The sequence below is a fragment of the Haliotis rubra genome, unplaced genomic scaffold, assembly GCF_003918875.1.
Source record: "Haliotis rubra isolate DU_JTF1 unplaced genomic scaffold, ASM391887v1 Scf297, whole genome shotgun sequence".
Lineage (NCBI taxonomy): Eukaryota > Metazoa > Mollusca > Gastropoda > Lepetellida > Haliotidae > Haliotis > Haliotis rubra.
The window spans coordinates 37,007-54,452 of record NW_025766965.1 but is presented as its reverse complement, the minus strand read 5'-3'; the positions used below and the strand labels follow the sequence as shown (position 1 = coordinate 54,452).

The 17,446-nt window shown below is 37.8% G+C and overlaps 1 protein-coding gene across 1 annotated transcript in view; it reads right to left on the bottom strand.

Moving 5' to 3' along the window:
• Positions 1 to 322: 322 nt before the first annotated feature.
• Positions 323 to 17,446, bottom strand: part of LOC124282257 — a 39,920-nt gene continuing 22,796 nt past the window's right edge. Inside the window, 13 exon segments of the mRNA XM_046718206.1 lie at positions 323 to 2,759; positions 3,162 to 3,273; positions 3,758 to 3,814; positions 4,844 to 4,951; positions 6,274 to 6,426; positions 8,553 to 8,654; positions 9,385 to 9,447; positions 10,212 to 10,390; positions 11,301 to 11,411; positions 11,680 to 11,754; positions 12,917 to 13,039; positions 13,678 to 13,794; positions 16,382 to 17,122. Of these exon segments, the coding sequence (XP_046574162.1) occupies positions 2,400 to 2,759; positions 3,162 to 3,273; positions 3,758 to 3,814; positions 4,844 to 4,951; positions 6,274 to 6,426; positions 8,553 to 8,654; positions 9,385 to 9,447; positions 10,212 to 10,390; positions 11,301 to 11,411; positions 11,680 to 11,754; positions 12,917 to 13,039; positions 13,678 to 13,794; positions 16,382 to 17,122 (2,301 nt within the window). The 3' untranslated portion in view covers positions 323 to 2,399.

Here is a 17,446-nt window from a genome sequence, read left to right as displayed (position 1 = left end):
TGTAAGATAATAGAGAAAATATGTTCCAAGAATGAAATACTGACTTCAATATACTAGATAATATATAATGACATCAAGCGTACTGTACTGCACTGCAGTATTTAGAAACCCACACAAGTTGGCTCGAAATCCAGGATACGAAAATGGGTTTGGCACCCTCACTATTTTGAAAGCTATGTTTAAACAAAACAAAGGTCACACCTGAAAAGACACAGTGAGGCTCCAATTCCATCCCATCCCTTTATTGATTTCATATTGCAGATCTTATGAGAGATAACTCATTTGTTTATTCATCCTTTTATAAAAATCATTTGAATTAAAGGTCTGTGTTGACAAGAAGCGAAAAATGAGCTGAGAGTTACCCACCCTTGTTTTCAAACTTCCAGGAGAAACTGTCAAAAGAAACAAAAACACAACATAGAGTTCCTGGATCTAACGGATTTTGATTTCATGGTTATAGATTCCACAAAAATGGCCATAAAATGTAGAGTGTCAAGCAAAAAGGGTCACGACATTGGAACCACAGGACATTGGTCTTTTCACCCTCATCTTTGATGATCATCTGATGCTAATTGAAATAACAGAAATGCAGTTCAGAGTTCATCTAAAAATATGCATGTATATATGTCACTATGACAGCGAGTGCAATACACCAGGCTAGAGCCTCTTCCATAAACATGGAGGCAGTGCTTCCCACTGTGGGCAAGGTGAACAAATGACAAGAATATTTGCAAAAGCAGTTTACTCAAACTCAGTATGGACCAGAATCTCAGACTTCAATGCAACTCTTGTTTACATATTCTTCGTGTTGGTTCATTTGGGGTTAATGTCCTTTAAAAATACTAATTCTTATTTTTCTTCTTGACAAAATTAGCAAAAGGTCAGTCAATATATTTGTAATTATTTGAAATAATTAATTATTTGATTAATTTCAAACACTGGCTGACCGCTTTTCTCCTCTCCCTCCTCCATACCCCGCCATATCCGTTCTGAAATTGAAGTCATTAGTAAATATTTCGACAGTTCTATCAAGTTCAAGCACATACAAAACACATCATGCATGAAGCAGATAAACAAGATACACATTAGTATCACAGTCTCTGGTTGCATAGTGGCCAGTCCCTATCACACGTCTTTTTGTCTATGTACAAAACAAAAATGATACACACAAACAAACAAACTCTAATGTGACAAGAAAACACAAAAGAGAAAACAGATTCATTGACGATTCTAGCATAATTGCTCTTGATCTTCGTCACAGGAGAGGACAAGCTCACACCATGATGGCCTATCAGGGTCACTTTGACCTTTAGCTGCAAATATTAATCTTCTCCATTTTTAACAGACCAGAATAAATATCATCTGCATGTTGTGGAATGACAATAATCAACAAATGACTTCATCTGATCAAATTTAAGTGACTTAAAATATCTGGTTATAAGATTAAGAACAAAAGCTCAACAAATAATGTATAAAATAGAGACTGGCGTAACAAAACGATCTCTGACCAAAAGATTATCACAGAAACATTTGTACATGTCTTTTCTTTTGGCACAGGTCACCCAACACGAACTCTCTGGGTTTTAAAAAATTCAAAACCAGATTTATTCAAGAAGACGAAACAGAAACAGAAAGAAACAAATAGCAATGAAAACAAGTATAATACTGCTTGGAAGATTAAACTCAAGAAACACTATGTCATAGCTGAATATAAACAGATTGCACATATCATAGCAACAATAGAATAAGATGACAGAACAAAACATGAAACAGATAAATACTAATGATTATGATACATTTCATTGCATAAGAGTTGAATACTGTTTGAAAGCACACGCAGTTGTATCAATTTCATGATCACACTTCACTACAACTAATTGACACTCAGTTTGTATATTGCATGTTCATACATGTACATTTCATGTGAGTCTGCCTCGATTACGAGTATGTCCTTTATTGCAGTAGATATTCTACAACTGGTATATACACCGACCAAGAATTCAAGGAGCCATCAAAAACCAAAAAGACTAATATCTTAAACAAACATCTTTAAAAAAACTATTCCCAATAATCTCATCAAACTTACTCAAAATTAGAGCCAATTCAATCTCTTAAAGATACTTCATCCTTCATGAAAACCATTAAAAAACTTCATGATCAAATAAGATAAGATATTTTCCTTTTACGATATCAAAAGTCCAAAAATCGAAATATTTTTCCACATAAAAACAAAAATATTGCAATAGGCTCTTAGTCTTAGTCTATCAGAAGAAGCTACCATTGATCAAATGCATCATGCGAAATGATAACAAATTAATAGCAAACCAGGTGATGATTCTATAATTTACATATTATATTTCCTATCTACTCACTAACAGCACAAGGTACATCCCGCATATTTAACCCTCTGTCTGTTCTTCCGTTATATCAGGTGTGGGAACATCAACCCTGATAGCTTCAGACTCCACAGTTATCTGCCCTTGATCTACTGGGACGCCATCTTGTTGTGGCATAGGTTCCTCTTGGTAGGGTGTAGTCCTGGAGGACTCCAGACCTGACTGTCTAGCTGACATTGGGCGGGTAGACTGTGGCCTTGATGAAATTCGACCTGAGGCAGGTCGGGGAGATACTGACCCTCGGGCTGACATTGGTCGGCCTCGTGTGCCAACAGGAGGGGTTGGGGACCCTCTCATGGGGTCATTGTCCATCCCCGGCATCTTACGTTGTGTTCTTGGGGTTGCTGGTGATATCGCGCCTACCTACAGTCACAAATACATCAAATGTGAATCAAAACAGTAAAAGAATGAACTTTTCCAAAATTTCTTACATTAACAGCAGACAAAAAATATAAGAGCTGGAGTAGCGAATCCTAGTTGACCAACATAAATGATCTGACAAACATTCAACATCAATTTGTACTATTCCATCATATTTAATATAATTCAAGCACTGACGCTAACACAAATGCACGTAAAGCATTTTGCAAAGGATTGTTACTGAAGGATGTCTTTTCATACTGCCTAGAATTCAATTGATAATACAATCTGTTTTGTAAAGCATTTAAGACAGAAACAGCATGGCACAAATGATTATACAACTGGTTCATATTGCATTAAACAAAACTTGAATATTATAACATTATTTGAAGTTCAAGACCTTACCTGATTGATTGACTGTGGCGACATCTTGGACGGCATCTTCGCCTCAATCTGCATCCTCTCTATTCGGCCACGGTATATGTGACCATCTACTCCCTGTACATCCACCTCCTCCCTGGAAACACACAGTTTGATGTAACAGCACACACATACTGAGCCATCCTACTCAGCATGTCTAGGATGTAAGTACACAAACAAATCCATTCCCTACAATCCATTATGTAGTTGGTATATTGCTGGGTGGAGAGTTAGACAAAATATACAAACATTCCAACAATTTTTAGAAGAGTAATTCTAAACTGACGCTAAAGTAACACACACAGACCCCTGCTACATCCTTGTGAATATTTGTTACTACCACCAAGATCTGCATCATAGGTGGCTCAATTCAGGCTCGTACCCCGAGCATCCATGCTCACGCTTGGCGACCCTCCTACTCATTACGGCGTGACTCTTTATTGTTGCAATGGTCCAGTATAGCACTCTAGTGCCATCCATTTTCAGGGCCGACTGATTCAGCAATAAGACCATACAATATGCTGGAATATTGCTGAGTGCAGCATTAAACAACAAATCAAGCAACACCTGGCTACACTTACTTGTAGATGGGGTACACTGGTACAGGTGCCACTTCTGTTTCCTCCTTGAAGAGATTACTGAAAACACAGGTTTCAGCAATCATACAGATGGACCAAAACCAACATGATGATATTTTTTAACCAGGTTAGTGTCTTCAAGACTGACAAGGAGCCAAACAACTGAGTGTACCCACAACTCATTATTCTTTCATATAATCCAACATTGCCAGGAAATGTTTTGCTGTTTCTTTTATCAACCTGAGGACAAATTTCTGTCTTTCAAGAATTTTTAGGTAAAGACAATTTCAAATAAAACAAACAAGACCCACATTTCCAATATTCTCTGAAAAACTATCTTCCTCAAATTGGCCTTATGCAGTTAGTTTCTGACAAAAAATGATTTCTTAAATGTGCATACAACTGACAGCCTACAAAGAAATTGGAAAGTTTTCTACAACATATAGATCCACAGTCCCTCTGGGACTCCCAAGTGCTATAAACAGACCACAATGTTAAGCCAATGTTACCATTTTCAGTTGAAAAGCCTTGTAATGAAATAACCAATGTGTTACTGCATAAAATCTACCAAATGAAACACAAATAGTTCCCTCTCTATATTATAATCTGTCTACCACAACTCTTAACTGCTAGGGTGGGTGGGGTAGCCTAATGGTTAAAGCGTTCGCTTGTCACACCGAAGATCTGGGTTTGATTCCCCACATGGGTACAATGTGTGAAGCCCATTTCTTGTGTCCGCTGCCATGATATTGCTGGAACATTGCTAAAAGCAGCGCTAAACTCACTCACTCACTCTTTACTGGAATCATAAGGTGTGTGACATAAAGGGCATGATGAGGACTAATCCATTTTAAACCGGGGGTAACAGGCAGTGGGTGGTGGGACAGGTCAACTGTTGCATTTGTGATTTAGTAGTATGGGGTTCGACCTGAATTCATTCATCAACAGCTACACAGGTCATCAATTTCTATAATTATCATCATGTCGATATCATTACTCACTCACTCATAACTGCTAATAATGCTCATTATTATTCCTGCCAGTTACTGATATTTGTCCATTTCAAATTTGAATGCTAAAAATACTCACTTCATCTGCGTCATACGAGACACCTTCTTGTGGGGATAGGTTAAGGTGTGGTTCCCCCCACACTGTCGTGTTGTGGCATAGTAGTCGGTGATGTCCTGCTGGTTGAAGCTGAGGAGGCAACAATTAGCTGTTATCTAATCCTTGTGTCACTCATAAAGAATGCAGGGTATTGTGGTTGCATGTAATTAAAACAGCCCAGTCAGTATCCAGCAACAAGGAGTGGTTTTGTATAAGAACATTGTTTAAAACAAAGTGTATCTCTTAAAACAACATCATCAGATGATCAGTGCATTTTGGTAGAACTGTAGACCTATACAATTCAAAAACATAAGTCAGTACTCCTGATTTGTTAAAGAGACATTATGTCGACAGTTCTTGCTGTTTTATGTTATCACACCTTTGGTTCACCTTTCTGTTTGAAGCAAATTGGAGAGAATGCCTGTGCATTTTTACGAATTACTGATCAACACAACACAGTAGTAGTGAGTTTACATGGACCAGAAGCCTGTGTTTATCAAAGCCTACATAACGATATATATACCTCAGTTATATGAATCATATCACATGACAAAACTCTGTCCTACTCTGAATTCCCTACAAAAAGCCGTTTACACAAAACAATATGTAAAGCGCACACTGAAAGGCTTGCATTCCTCCTGTCTGTTCTTATTTCAGAATATGTGTTTAGTTACAAACAAAAGAAGTCTGGATATCTGATATAATCCTACAACTGCACCATGGTCAATAGTGCAGAAACTTCTCTTGTGGAATAAGGCAAGCAGAGCTGAGTAAGCCAGGGCCTAGATTTTCGAAGCTCTCTTAGTGCTAAGATAGTCGTAAGTTAACGTTAATGTATGGCACTTACGACTATCTTAGCTCTAAGAAAGCTTTGAAAATCTAGCCCCTGATTTTTTATCAGCTATTGTTTACAAACAAATGCTTCAGAATGGTCAACAAACTGGCTCGCAGTAAACTTGTAAATCCTTATTAATGTTAACAAAGGTAAGATACTTTAAGGATGACAAAACTATATTATATCATGATGCGATGTTTCGGTATAGTTCTTATACCATTGTCAAGCAAGAGCCCATACCGAAACATTGCATCATAATATAATAAACAAGTTGTCATTCATAATGAGTCTTACCTATTTCATTATTCATCATCTTCTAAAATGCCAATCAAACAGATCATATCAATGTTGCTGCACTGTATATTTTCACAGACCAACATCAGACATGACCTAAATTCTCAAGCAGGTCATAAATATTGTTCATCAGCATCAACAAACCAACAAAAACATCAGGTTAGTATCAAGGCAAACAAATGTGTTAGCAAATAAACAATGTTCTAAAATGCAACAACATAAAGAGGAGAAAGAACGGAATGTGTAGGGAAATCCAATTGGCGATGTTCCCATGCTGACTTACATGGCGCGTTCTCTCTTCTGACAGCGAGCCAGTGCTTCTATGTCCTGGCCAAAATGAACAAGGAACGCCTTCAAGTCGGCACGCCTCATCTTGGCCAGCTTTTTGTCAGCAAGAGCACGCTCAAAATTCACCATATTGGTGCCAAGATACCCACTACAGATAGAACCAAGAGAGACAGAAAGACAGAAAGGTGAGTGAAGACAACGACATGGAACATTACAGGGGAGTGGTCAATTTTCAAAGGGTAGACTGTATAGTGAAACACTGATGTCTATGGAGCTTTCGTGCATATGGTTGGCTCATAATTCAGAATTATGGCACCAATTGTCATTAATTTATGTACTTTCCAATAGACCCATAATGATTAATGAAAACACAATATCACGATTATTGTATCCGAGTCAGGACTTATGAAGTCCGTGACTTTAGCTATTAGTCTGAAGCCCAGGGATTAATCTATAATTTCAAACAAATGTATACTGGGAAAAATCATCTATGGTGTATTGATAAACAGGGGTGTAGCTACCATTATAAAAAAAAGCCCGGCTTACACATGATTGTTGCTAAAATGGTTGGGCAAGCCCTCAATACTATCTAAATATAAAGCTTTGCAACCCAGCAGGCTTACACGAAAAACATGGCTTGCTACGTGCCTGATAAACATTTGGAATTTTTCAGTTTATGTTTTTTTATAATAAATTCAGCATTTTAACACTGCTTGAAAACCTGCAATATAAAACTATCCATTAAGGCTTTCACAACTCTGTTGATCCAGTAATCAGTTAAGTAAATGTCACTCCCACAAAATATATATATTTGTATATCCAATACAATACTGGTAGTTTATTTACATTAACCTGAAGTGAGAAATAGTTTGTTCCAATTTGTAAGTTTTTACTCAAGTTAGTTGCATACTTTTGTAATAGTGGCCTAGCTGAGCAGGCATAGTTAATCTGTGGAAAACCAAGTCAAGGACAAATATAATTTGGTCCAGTAAACTATGTTCACATGCTAACACTAAAATCTACTAAAAGTGTTGAAATAGACCACATTAAGGTTGCAATACTAGCCCCTTTCCCACCTTAGAAAATTCCTTATATTTTCTTATGGAAAAGGAATTTATACCTTGGTGAAAGAATTTATAATACCAGTTCAGTAGCCAGTTTCAAAGACCACACTGAAATATTTTCAGAAAACTAATAAGAAGCATCCTGTGGAGTAAGACTTGATTCAGATTTGGTACTTAAATTTCAGTTTGAGAGGTGACTAAATTATGGTATCGGACATTTTGGAAAATTTAAATGACACTGAGGACCCCTGCTATTACATTTATCATTGCATTATCAGCATCTTTCTATTTATTGCAACACGTCATTAAGTTCATTGCTAACTACATACCTTAAATAGTAAGTAGGATAAATATCACTCACAAAGATTTTTCCTTTGATATCTCAACACAGTTTTCTTCAAATAGTGTATAAGAGTCATCACTGAGGAATATGTATATTGTCATCAAACAACCCTTTGAAAATTTCAAACCATGCACTTCAAGGATTGAATACAGTTGGGACAACTATTAGTAACATAGTGCGTGAAATAAGAGGACAATGGTGCTGGACATGTAATGGGGATTAGGAGTGACGTCTGCCATGCTCAATGAGGTGCAATCGCAAACTGAACCAAAATGGGGGAGAAGTTACCGAAACTGATGTGAAGAATGCTGTTTGTCAACTACCCCTTGAGTTCTAATCAAGAAAAAACATTTGATGAAGGTGAGCTACAGCCATTACACAAAAACACAACTGCCATGCAAAGGCAAGCAATACAAATGGTGTATCTGCACAAACAACCAATGATAAGAGACAGATTACAAAATGTCATGAATTTGTTTTTCCCTCATCAGCAATGATCGCACTGTTGCATGACTGTAAGGAGATACCAATGGAAGACACAGCACCAGGAAAAGCGGCGAGGTGGATGATGAGAGCATAAATCCAGGTTGCCATGGTTATCAGGGTACAGAGACACACTAAATCGTTCAAGGTAACATGTCTTCTCAAGAAACAGCTCAACATGAGTTTTGGATCGAACCTTTCAGCAATAAACTGAATGAATGCATCATGAATGATTTGAATATACGCCATTTTATCTGAAAGCACAACACTTTTCTGCAGTGAAGCCTGAATTTTCTAGCAATCTACAGATGTTTGAATACAGTGAGAAGAAGCTATGTACAAGGTGCTATCTACATGGAAATGACAACCTCATCTGTCACTCACCTCTTGGCATTCTGACGAATCTGATCCAGCTCGAAGGTGGTGTAGGGTCGGGGTGACCTAGTGCCCGGGAGACCATTCTGACTTGGCAGTGATGGGACAGCACTGTTTGAATGAGAATACAAGAAATCACATTAACAACCAAGTCCTAAGTGTCAAACTTGTGATCTAAAGCATTACTTTGAAGCAGAAAATGTTCACTATTCATAAAGTCATACTGCCAAACTTTCATCCATTGTATATACAACATGTGTTTGTATTGTCTTTAATTGTATCTGGCTGTGTATTCTTATCAAAAATAAGTCATTGAGTGAGTTTAGTTGACACTGCACTTAGCAATATTCCAGCTATATGGTGGTGGTCTGTAAATAATCAAGTCTGGACCAGACAATCAAGTGATGAACAGCATGAGCATCGATCTATGCAGTTGGGATACGCTGACATATGTCAACCAAGTCAGTGAGCCTGACCACCCGATCACATTAGCCGCCTCTTACGACAAGCATGGGTTACTGAAGATCGATTCGAGCCTGTATCTTCACGGGTCTATCATAAATAAAACTACTTTTTCAGCATATATCCTGAAAAATTCCCCAAAAGCGGAATATTACTCGCAACATACCGATACAATAGTGCGCAAGTAACTTAGTGTCCACTCATAAACAAATAGACCCAGGGAAATCTGTGAAAGAAAATCCTTTAACTGTAAAATGGAGAAATTTGCAAAAGTGCTGAAAATAACATACATCACAGAATTCAGAAGCAAAAATTGTGGATGTTTACATCACTGTAGCTTCTTGAAATGGCATTTGCGAAAATAGTTCAGCTGTCTTACCCGGTTGGCATAAGATCTACAGGGCGGTCACATGACAGGCAGTTGAATCTCTGCAGCAGTTGCCTAGAAAAAAACATGCATGTTAGAGTCTTTTTTGAGAGGCATTTTAGAAGTTGTATAGATGAAGGAAAACCAAGTTCTATGGATAGTCAACTTCTTTATTGCAATGAGTGACACGTTTCGGTGTAGGTACTAACACCGTTATCAAAAGTCATCACTTGCTTGATAACGGTGTTAGTACCTACACCGAAACATCGCATCATTGCCATAAAGAAGTTGACTATCCATAGAACTTGGTTTTCCTTCATGTTAGAGTCATCGAACATACAGAGCAAAACAATTCAAAGAGAAACAACAACAGCTACTGACAGTCATGAAAACAAGGAAATGATATTGAAAAAGTAAAAGATAGACCATAAAGCAAACAGTTTACTGGGGATGTCCAAGCAGACACTATATGCTGAACATTTGAACATTGCCAGGTGTTCTAGAACACCACACCCAGCAATATTTCAGCTATATGGCAGCAATCTGTAAATAATCGAGTCTTAACCGGACAATCCAGTGATCAACATCATGAGCATCAATCTATGCAATTATGATACGATGCATGTGTCAACCAAGTCAGGAAGCCTGACCAACCAATCCTGTACGTTGCCTTTTTTTGACAAGCATGGGTTGACGAAGACCAGTTCCAACCCAGATTTTTCACAGGTAATCTAATTCAGTACTAAACTATTGAAGTTCCTGCATCATAAGCAAACATCACACATTATTGGTTTAACCCTAGTCGTTCACTCTTGATCAAATAACAAGAGGACACTTACTTCCTAAGTCCAGCAGCATCGTCTTCCGACCACTCGTTGCCAGCGTTGGCCATGATCTTCTTGTTGAGAGCCTTGAGGCGTGACTCCAGCCAGTCCTTGAGTGGGTCAATCTCCAGTCGGTCAAGCTTGCCCTCCACATCATTAGCCAACTGGGCATAGGCATCTTTCCAGGAATTCTCCTGGAGACAGACACAATAATGTAATTCCTTCAGCATGAACAACAAACAGACAAGTCACAGGTGGGAGTCACAGGTAAGTCAGCATGTAACAAGACATGGACCTGTCTAAACTGAACTCTTGTGATACTGCAGCATGCTCTTTGTTCATATTCAGTTATTTTCATTAAGATATTACTGATCCCTTGCAACAAAACTATGACTGATACTTCATGTAAACAAGCACATTCAGCAATCTTTACAATTGTATACAGAGCCTAGTAATATTGTTACTACTATTAACCAGAGCTCCAGATAAGATTTAGCTCATTGGGTACTGTACCCACTGTATTTTTTGGAGTGGGTATTATGAATGTTGAGTGGCTATTTCATTTTCCGTTACCCACTGCTTTCAAACATGTGCGTATTTCAGTCATTTTACTCACCTAAGTATTATGTGACTGAGTAAGTTTACTAAGCAGGTATGTTCTGCCTTATGACTATGTCATACCTAATCAAAACCAACTTAAATATAATGGAAATGAGTTCATAAAAAATCCCTCATCCTAAATGGACAGTACAGCACTTGTCCTATACTAACAGTTCAACTTGATAGCAATCGATGTCTTTTTCATTACGCAAGCGATTTTTATAAATATATTCCGTACGCATTTGTTTTAAACCTTTTGCGTATCTAACATTTTAAAGGCATAATTGGTATGCAACAATTATTTTTCAATGCCTAATTGGAAATTTTATATGCAAATTTTACCCGAATACGCAGCTTATCTGGGCCTCTGATTAACATAAGCAAATAAAAGCCATACAATAACTCTGAATTTACTGTAAATAGTGCTAAGAGACATTTTCAGGCTAGTGTACTAAGGTTTTGGTACAGACTGCAGGTTTGAGATTGCAATGATGAGGTACTAACATTTCCGTCCAACTTGTCCAGGATCTCCTTGATGATCTTGTTGATCTCGCCTGTGGTATTGTCAAACAGGCTGTGGTTCACCTTGTTGTCCAGCTGACGCTTGTCAGCTTTCTGTCGAGACACAAATAACAAACACATCAAATCAATACCCTCATCTGTAATAAACCTGTAGTGATAATACACAAATAGAGACAACAATTACCCACAGACTGTTGTAACTATAGCAAGTGCAATAACTTTGCATGACATCTTTTACTGGTTATCTAAAGTCTAATTAGACATGATTGGCTGGTATCAGGAACCATGTATTATCATCTATCTACAGGTACACGGCTGCTCTCCTGTCTCAGACCTAGATGAAGCTGATGTTGACACTCACCACATCGACCTCCATAGCAACATATTCCTTGTCTGCCTTCTTGTCCTGAAGAGTATCACAGTAGCCTAGCAGGTTCTGCAACACCATGGTTCAAACATGAGCCACCATCGATAATGTCATTTAAGCAATAATCACACTTTTAAAGTCAATGAGCACACTTTTATAGTCAACGATCACACTTTTACAAGCAATAATCACACTTCTAAAGGCAAAAATCACAATCATACAGATAATTATCATATTTTTCAAAGCTTGAAGTAAAATCCATTTGCAATGTCAAACAGGTTCACAGAACATATTTTACTGCCACAATGGCACCATATGTGCATCCGCCAAATGCATAAAACAGTCCAAACACAAGTCAAAATGACAGACATATCTACTGTTACACGATGTATAAACACTTAACTAGAGAAAAGATTGTTATTTACTGAGTCATAGGTAACTATGGCTGCCAAATTCAAGACAAATACAAGTTTGAATTATATTAAAGTCAGTTTAAAATTTTAGACTTCTTCATGGCCACATTGACTTGCAAACATTACAGCATTAGAAGTCTATAAAAACTGCTTGTGAAAGATTACAAAATAACTAATAATCCCAACGTATAAGTAACTCATAACATTGTTTGTACTGTAAGAATAAACAGGCAACATTTCAGACAGTTTTGCACCTTCAATGTGTACATCTTTCTCCTTCCAGTCTGGGTAATGACTGACTGACTGACTGAGTTTAGTTTTACGCCGCTTTTAGCAATATTCCAGCAACATCACGGCGGGGGACACCAGAAATGGGCTTCACCTATTGTACCCATGTGGGGATTCGAACCCGGTCTTAGGGACAATCCAACACTTTAACCACTAGGCTACCCCACCGCCCCTGGGTAATGATGATCTATGAATCATGGCAATATTTATTTGTGAGCAAAGTATGGCTTTAACAAGCATCATATGCTTTTCATGGCAATATTTTCACACCATGAACAACCTAAGTCAGACTACAGTCGATGTAGCCAGATTCAGTTTTCCTGCTTTCTGGTGTGCATTCTACAGGGACAGAAAGTCACTTCTATTTTCAGTAGACACAGAGTTCCAGTACTAATGTTAATACTGGTTGTCCACACGGAAACACAACCAATCCTTTCTCAATCTCACTAGTCTCAGGTTAGTGCACTGACATTAATTTCAAGCACTGGATATATGAACGGAAACTTTCAAGACAGTGTGCTGTTTCCCACCTCAATCTGTTTGGAACGGTGCTTGTTTTCCTCAACGATGTTCTGCGTGATGTTGTGGAGTCGTTCAAGTTCAGCCTGCAGCTGCAGAATCGCCTGCTGAGCTCTGTTCAGAGCATCAGAGTCCTTAAAACATAATATAAGCTGTATAAGACCACACTCAAACAGGGTGAAGTGAAATTACTTTTATAAATTTCAAATTTGAAAAGATGTTATCAAATTATGAAAATATTAAATTAAGAAATATCTCAAATGTTAACATTATTTATGCCAACTAAGATTTAGCAAACATCATGTTTGAATTTAATTATGATACTGTTACAATGTATAGAACACTTCAATGTCATGCTTCGCAAACAACATGAAATAATACCAAAAATAGTGAATGGCAATAAAATCTGCATTACAAATGAATAAAAGGTGATAACATAGCATAAACAAAAGCATAAAATACAAGGGACCAGTTTCACAAAGCAACTGCAGTACAATGGCAGTAATAAGCCTATGTTCAGGAATTTAAATAGTTATAGTGCAAAAATTGCTTTGTGGAATTGGTCAATTCTGAAAAGTAAGTCATATGTTAAAAACAAATGCATTTTATACAATAAAAATAAGAAATCAGGAGCACTTCAACTGTGAATATTGAAATAAAATCTTCAAAGCAATCTGATGCAAAATGATGTTGTCTTGCTGGAGTAAAACAGCAGAAAGCAGTGATATTTTAACGAAAAGAACAGGATGAAGAGAATCAGATATAGGAGTACAAGTAGTGGTGGTCCTGGGGCGCTGATGTTGGCGCTGTCACGGTTGTTGTCATCAGGATGCACAGATTCAACATTTTTTATAATTTCTTCATTGCTGTGTCGCATCGTCGAAAAGCTCTATTTAGAAAAAGGTTGCTACAGTTACAAATCTACTAAAGACAGACATGCAAAACTTTACAACAATCACGGATATACACAGAGATTATTAAGCAAGAATGTGTATCATACTACAACAGTGTCAAACTTTCCCCTGGCAAGATGGTTCTTGTAAATTGTCATTACCCATTATATTCCTTATCCTTTTGAACTCCCCTTTAGAAAAGTGGACTGATCACGAGTGTCATAGTAGACCACGATTGATGTCAACAGTGTTCAGATAAGACACATAGTGTGACATCATGAGGCCTTAACATCACAGTAACATTAAAAAACACAACGTAAAAAGTGCCATCTGGATTATTAACACAATATAGTGGTGTGCGTGAAGTGATATCTGCACAAGTGTACATACAATTTGTATTAAACAGTTATCTTGGATGCTATGGGCAATAATTATGATAACATTCATTCTCAGACAGTAAACAGTTTCAGAATGAGATTAAGACACATTCATGACAATTTTACTTCTATGTGTAGACAAAAACTAAATATGAATTTAATACTTTCATATCTGACAATCATGCCAAAAAGTTTTTACACTGAGAATAAAATCTTCAGAATTTATCATGTTCATACAGTACGCTATTATTTGTGTTTTCTTCCATTATAAAACTCTTTAATTTGATTTAAATGTCAATCTTTCAAAACAGCTGAAATGGCTTCTCTGACTGTGAGGAACACTCACACTACATACCTCTCCTGTTTCCTACATATTTAATTATTACAATGTCACTTTTTTAGTTTATTTTTGGGGTTCTGTATGTTGTTTAAAACTACACTCAGTAATTTTTCAGCTACATGATGGTGCTCTGTATACAATCAAGTCTGGACCAGACAATCCAGTGATTGATATCATGAGCATTGACCTATGCAAGAACTGAGATGCAATGACAGGCATCAACCCAGTCAGTAAGCCTGACCAACCAATCCCATTAGTCGCCTCTTACGACATGCATGGGATGCTGAAGACCAATTCTAACCCGGATCTTCACATGTCTGCTATGACCTCCAAGCTAGCACAGTCAGATGCCACCATTTTGAAGTCAGGCATATAGGAGAGATACCAATATGAGAGAAAAATCTCTTCCCTGTTTCCACCAATTTGTGTATCAATTTGTAGAAAAATTTCTGTGCAGATTTTAGGTAAAACAATACAAAGGAAACTTGTTTCATATATATTTTACCAACAATACTGAAACCTAGAATAGATTATTATATTTTGAAACTTGTATTGTAGTAAGCCAGTAATACCATGCTAATTAAGCAATTAGTTATATGCTTAATACAAAAATATGCATATAACAAGAACAAAAAGACCTCTATTTCATTGTTGTACACTTTTGTTGCCTGTAAAAAAACAGGTAGCTCATTAATTTAATTAAATAATGAGAATATCAGGAGATAGAAGCCTAATCAAAGCACACCTCATTATTTAAATCTCATTTATTGAACACTACCAAACATACATGTCTCTGCTTCCACACATACTTGTCTATGCTCATGGCCAGAGGCTGGGAAACATGTACTTTAATCAGGGATCCTCCACATCACACCAGATACACCTCGTATGACCTGACACAAAGCAGTGTTGCAAGTCGTGCACATTAGATGGATGAATGTATAGCCAGAGGCATGACAACGCTCAAAGTGCAGTTGTAGCAGTCAATACAGTGCCTAGGGATATGGAACTGCTCTGACAATTCACTCACCAGAACACAGAAGTCATTCAATACAGAATGTTTGCTGTAGTTATGCAACTTCAGTGTCACGAGGCATGACAAATATAAGGCACTGAGCAGTGCTGAGTTCAGGGATACGATGACATATGTCAACCAAGTCAGCGAGCCTGACTACCCGATCCCGTTAGTCGCCTCTTACGACAAGCATGGGTTACTGAAGATCAATTCTAACCTGGATCTTCATGAGTATTATGGAGATAGAAAACAATTGAATTAAATTTGATGGTATAGGTACTGTGACACTTCTATTGCTTGGGATCTCTTTTCAGGTCAAAGCTATCACAAAACGTTAAACAATTTTATTTGCTTAAGCTCAAGCTTTAATTTGAAATTCAGGTAGGTATTTCATATTTGTTGCTTTAATAACTGAATACTTGAACAGACAATTCTTTCATAATGTTTCAAAACTAAGTGTATTGGACCATTCGGGTACTATAGATAGAAGAGTCATAACATTTTTTAGAATGACTGTTTGGGACAGGTTGGTTAAATATTCCATTTCCTTGCTTAAGATCACAGTGCAAACTGTCCACTAAATATTATGAAGTTTCCTGAAACCTTTAAAGAAATACATTTAGAGAATAAGACTCGCACCCAAAGAAAGTGAAATTTTTGTTAGTAAGACAAGAGCATGCACAAAAAAAGGCAACCAAGTTCAAACGTTAGTAAATCCACAACTGTAGATACTAATGCCAAACTCCTGTCAATCTCTGATGAAGTGTCGGAATTATACCAATCCATTTGAACTATATGGAAAAACAAGCTAAAAGCCCCAACTGGGAACTGGCATTCCTGGTAATACTGACCATGTCAGACAGTCCTGATACCCGCGATTTCATGAGGGCAAACTCCACACCTTTTGCCATCCGTTTCAGATCGTGATCCAGAGCACGTACTTTATTCATCACCTCCCCAATTTGTTCATCCAAGGCACATCTGAGCTGTTTCAGTTTTTCGTTTGTGCTACGCAACTCAACAGACGCCATGTTCAGATGATCAGTGCCAGATTCATCGTCTGTTGAATCATATAATGAACTGAACTGTCTGTCAACTGTTCCTTCCTCTGGTATATCTCTAATATCATGCCCTGTCTTCAAGTGGCCCTTTTCCTGTCCTTTGCTCTCACCTTCACTCGCAGGGTCAGTGACGTGGGTAACATTACTGGGTTCACGTGACAACACAGATATCTTCTCCTCCATGTCAGACAGGAATGACCGTAGGTCAGACACAGGTTCACTGGAGAAACCGCTGTCCTCAATTGGGTTCAGTATAGCCTGCTGCAGGTTCTTAAAATTGTCCTCCAGGTTTCCAAGACGAGAAATCAGTTCCTCAAAGGCTTCAGAGTCTGACACACGTGATCGTAAGATGGCCAGAAGTTCTTGACTGGACTGGTTATGTGATAAAGAAGCTGCTTCAGATCCAGAGGCTGTACCAGTGTCTGATGACTCTCCATCACTAGGAGGCTGGTAGGTGTGAATCTGCCCTGTTCTATCCTTAGACATACCTTTATTCACAACAGACCCAGTGGTTGGTAAAGTCGTGGAAAACTGCCACGAGTGTCAGGTGGAGAGCATTGGAGTGATGACAGTAAGAGTGTCATGTAGTGGAGGTATAGAAGTGTCAGAGTCAAGTGCAAAGCCAGGGTGAGATGTGATCAGATGGTTTGAAAGAAAGGAGAGAAGGACAGGCATTAGAGTGAGTGAGTAAGCATGACTTTAAGCCACTTTAGCAATACTCCTTACCACAATGATGAATTAGCAATATCACTACAATACTATAAGAGCAATACCACAGGGAGACGCCAGACATGGGCTTCACACATTCTACTCGTGTTGGCTAGGTAGTCCAAATACAGTTATAATACAAGCAGG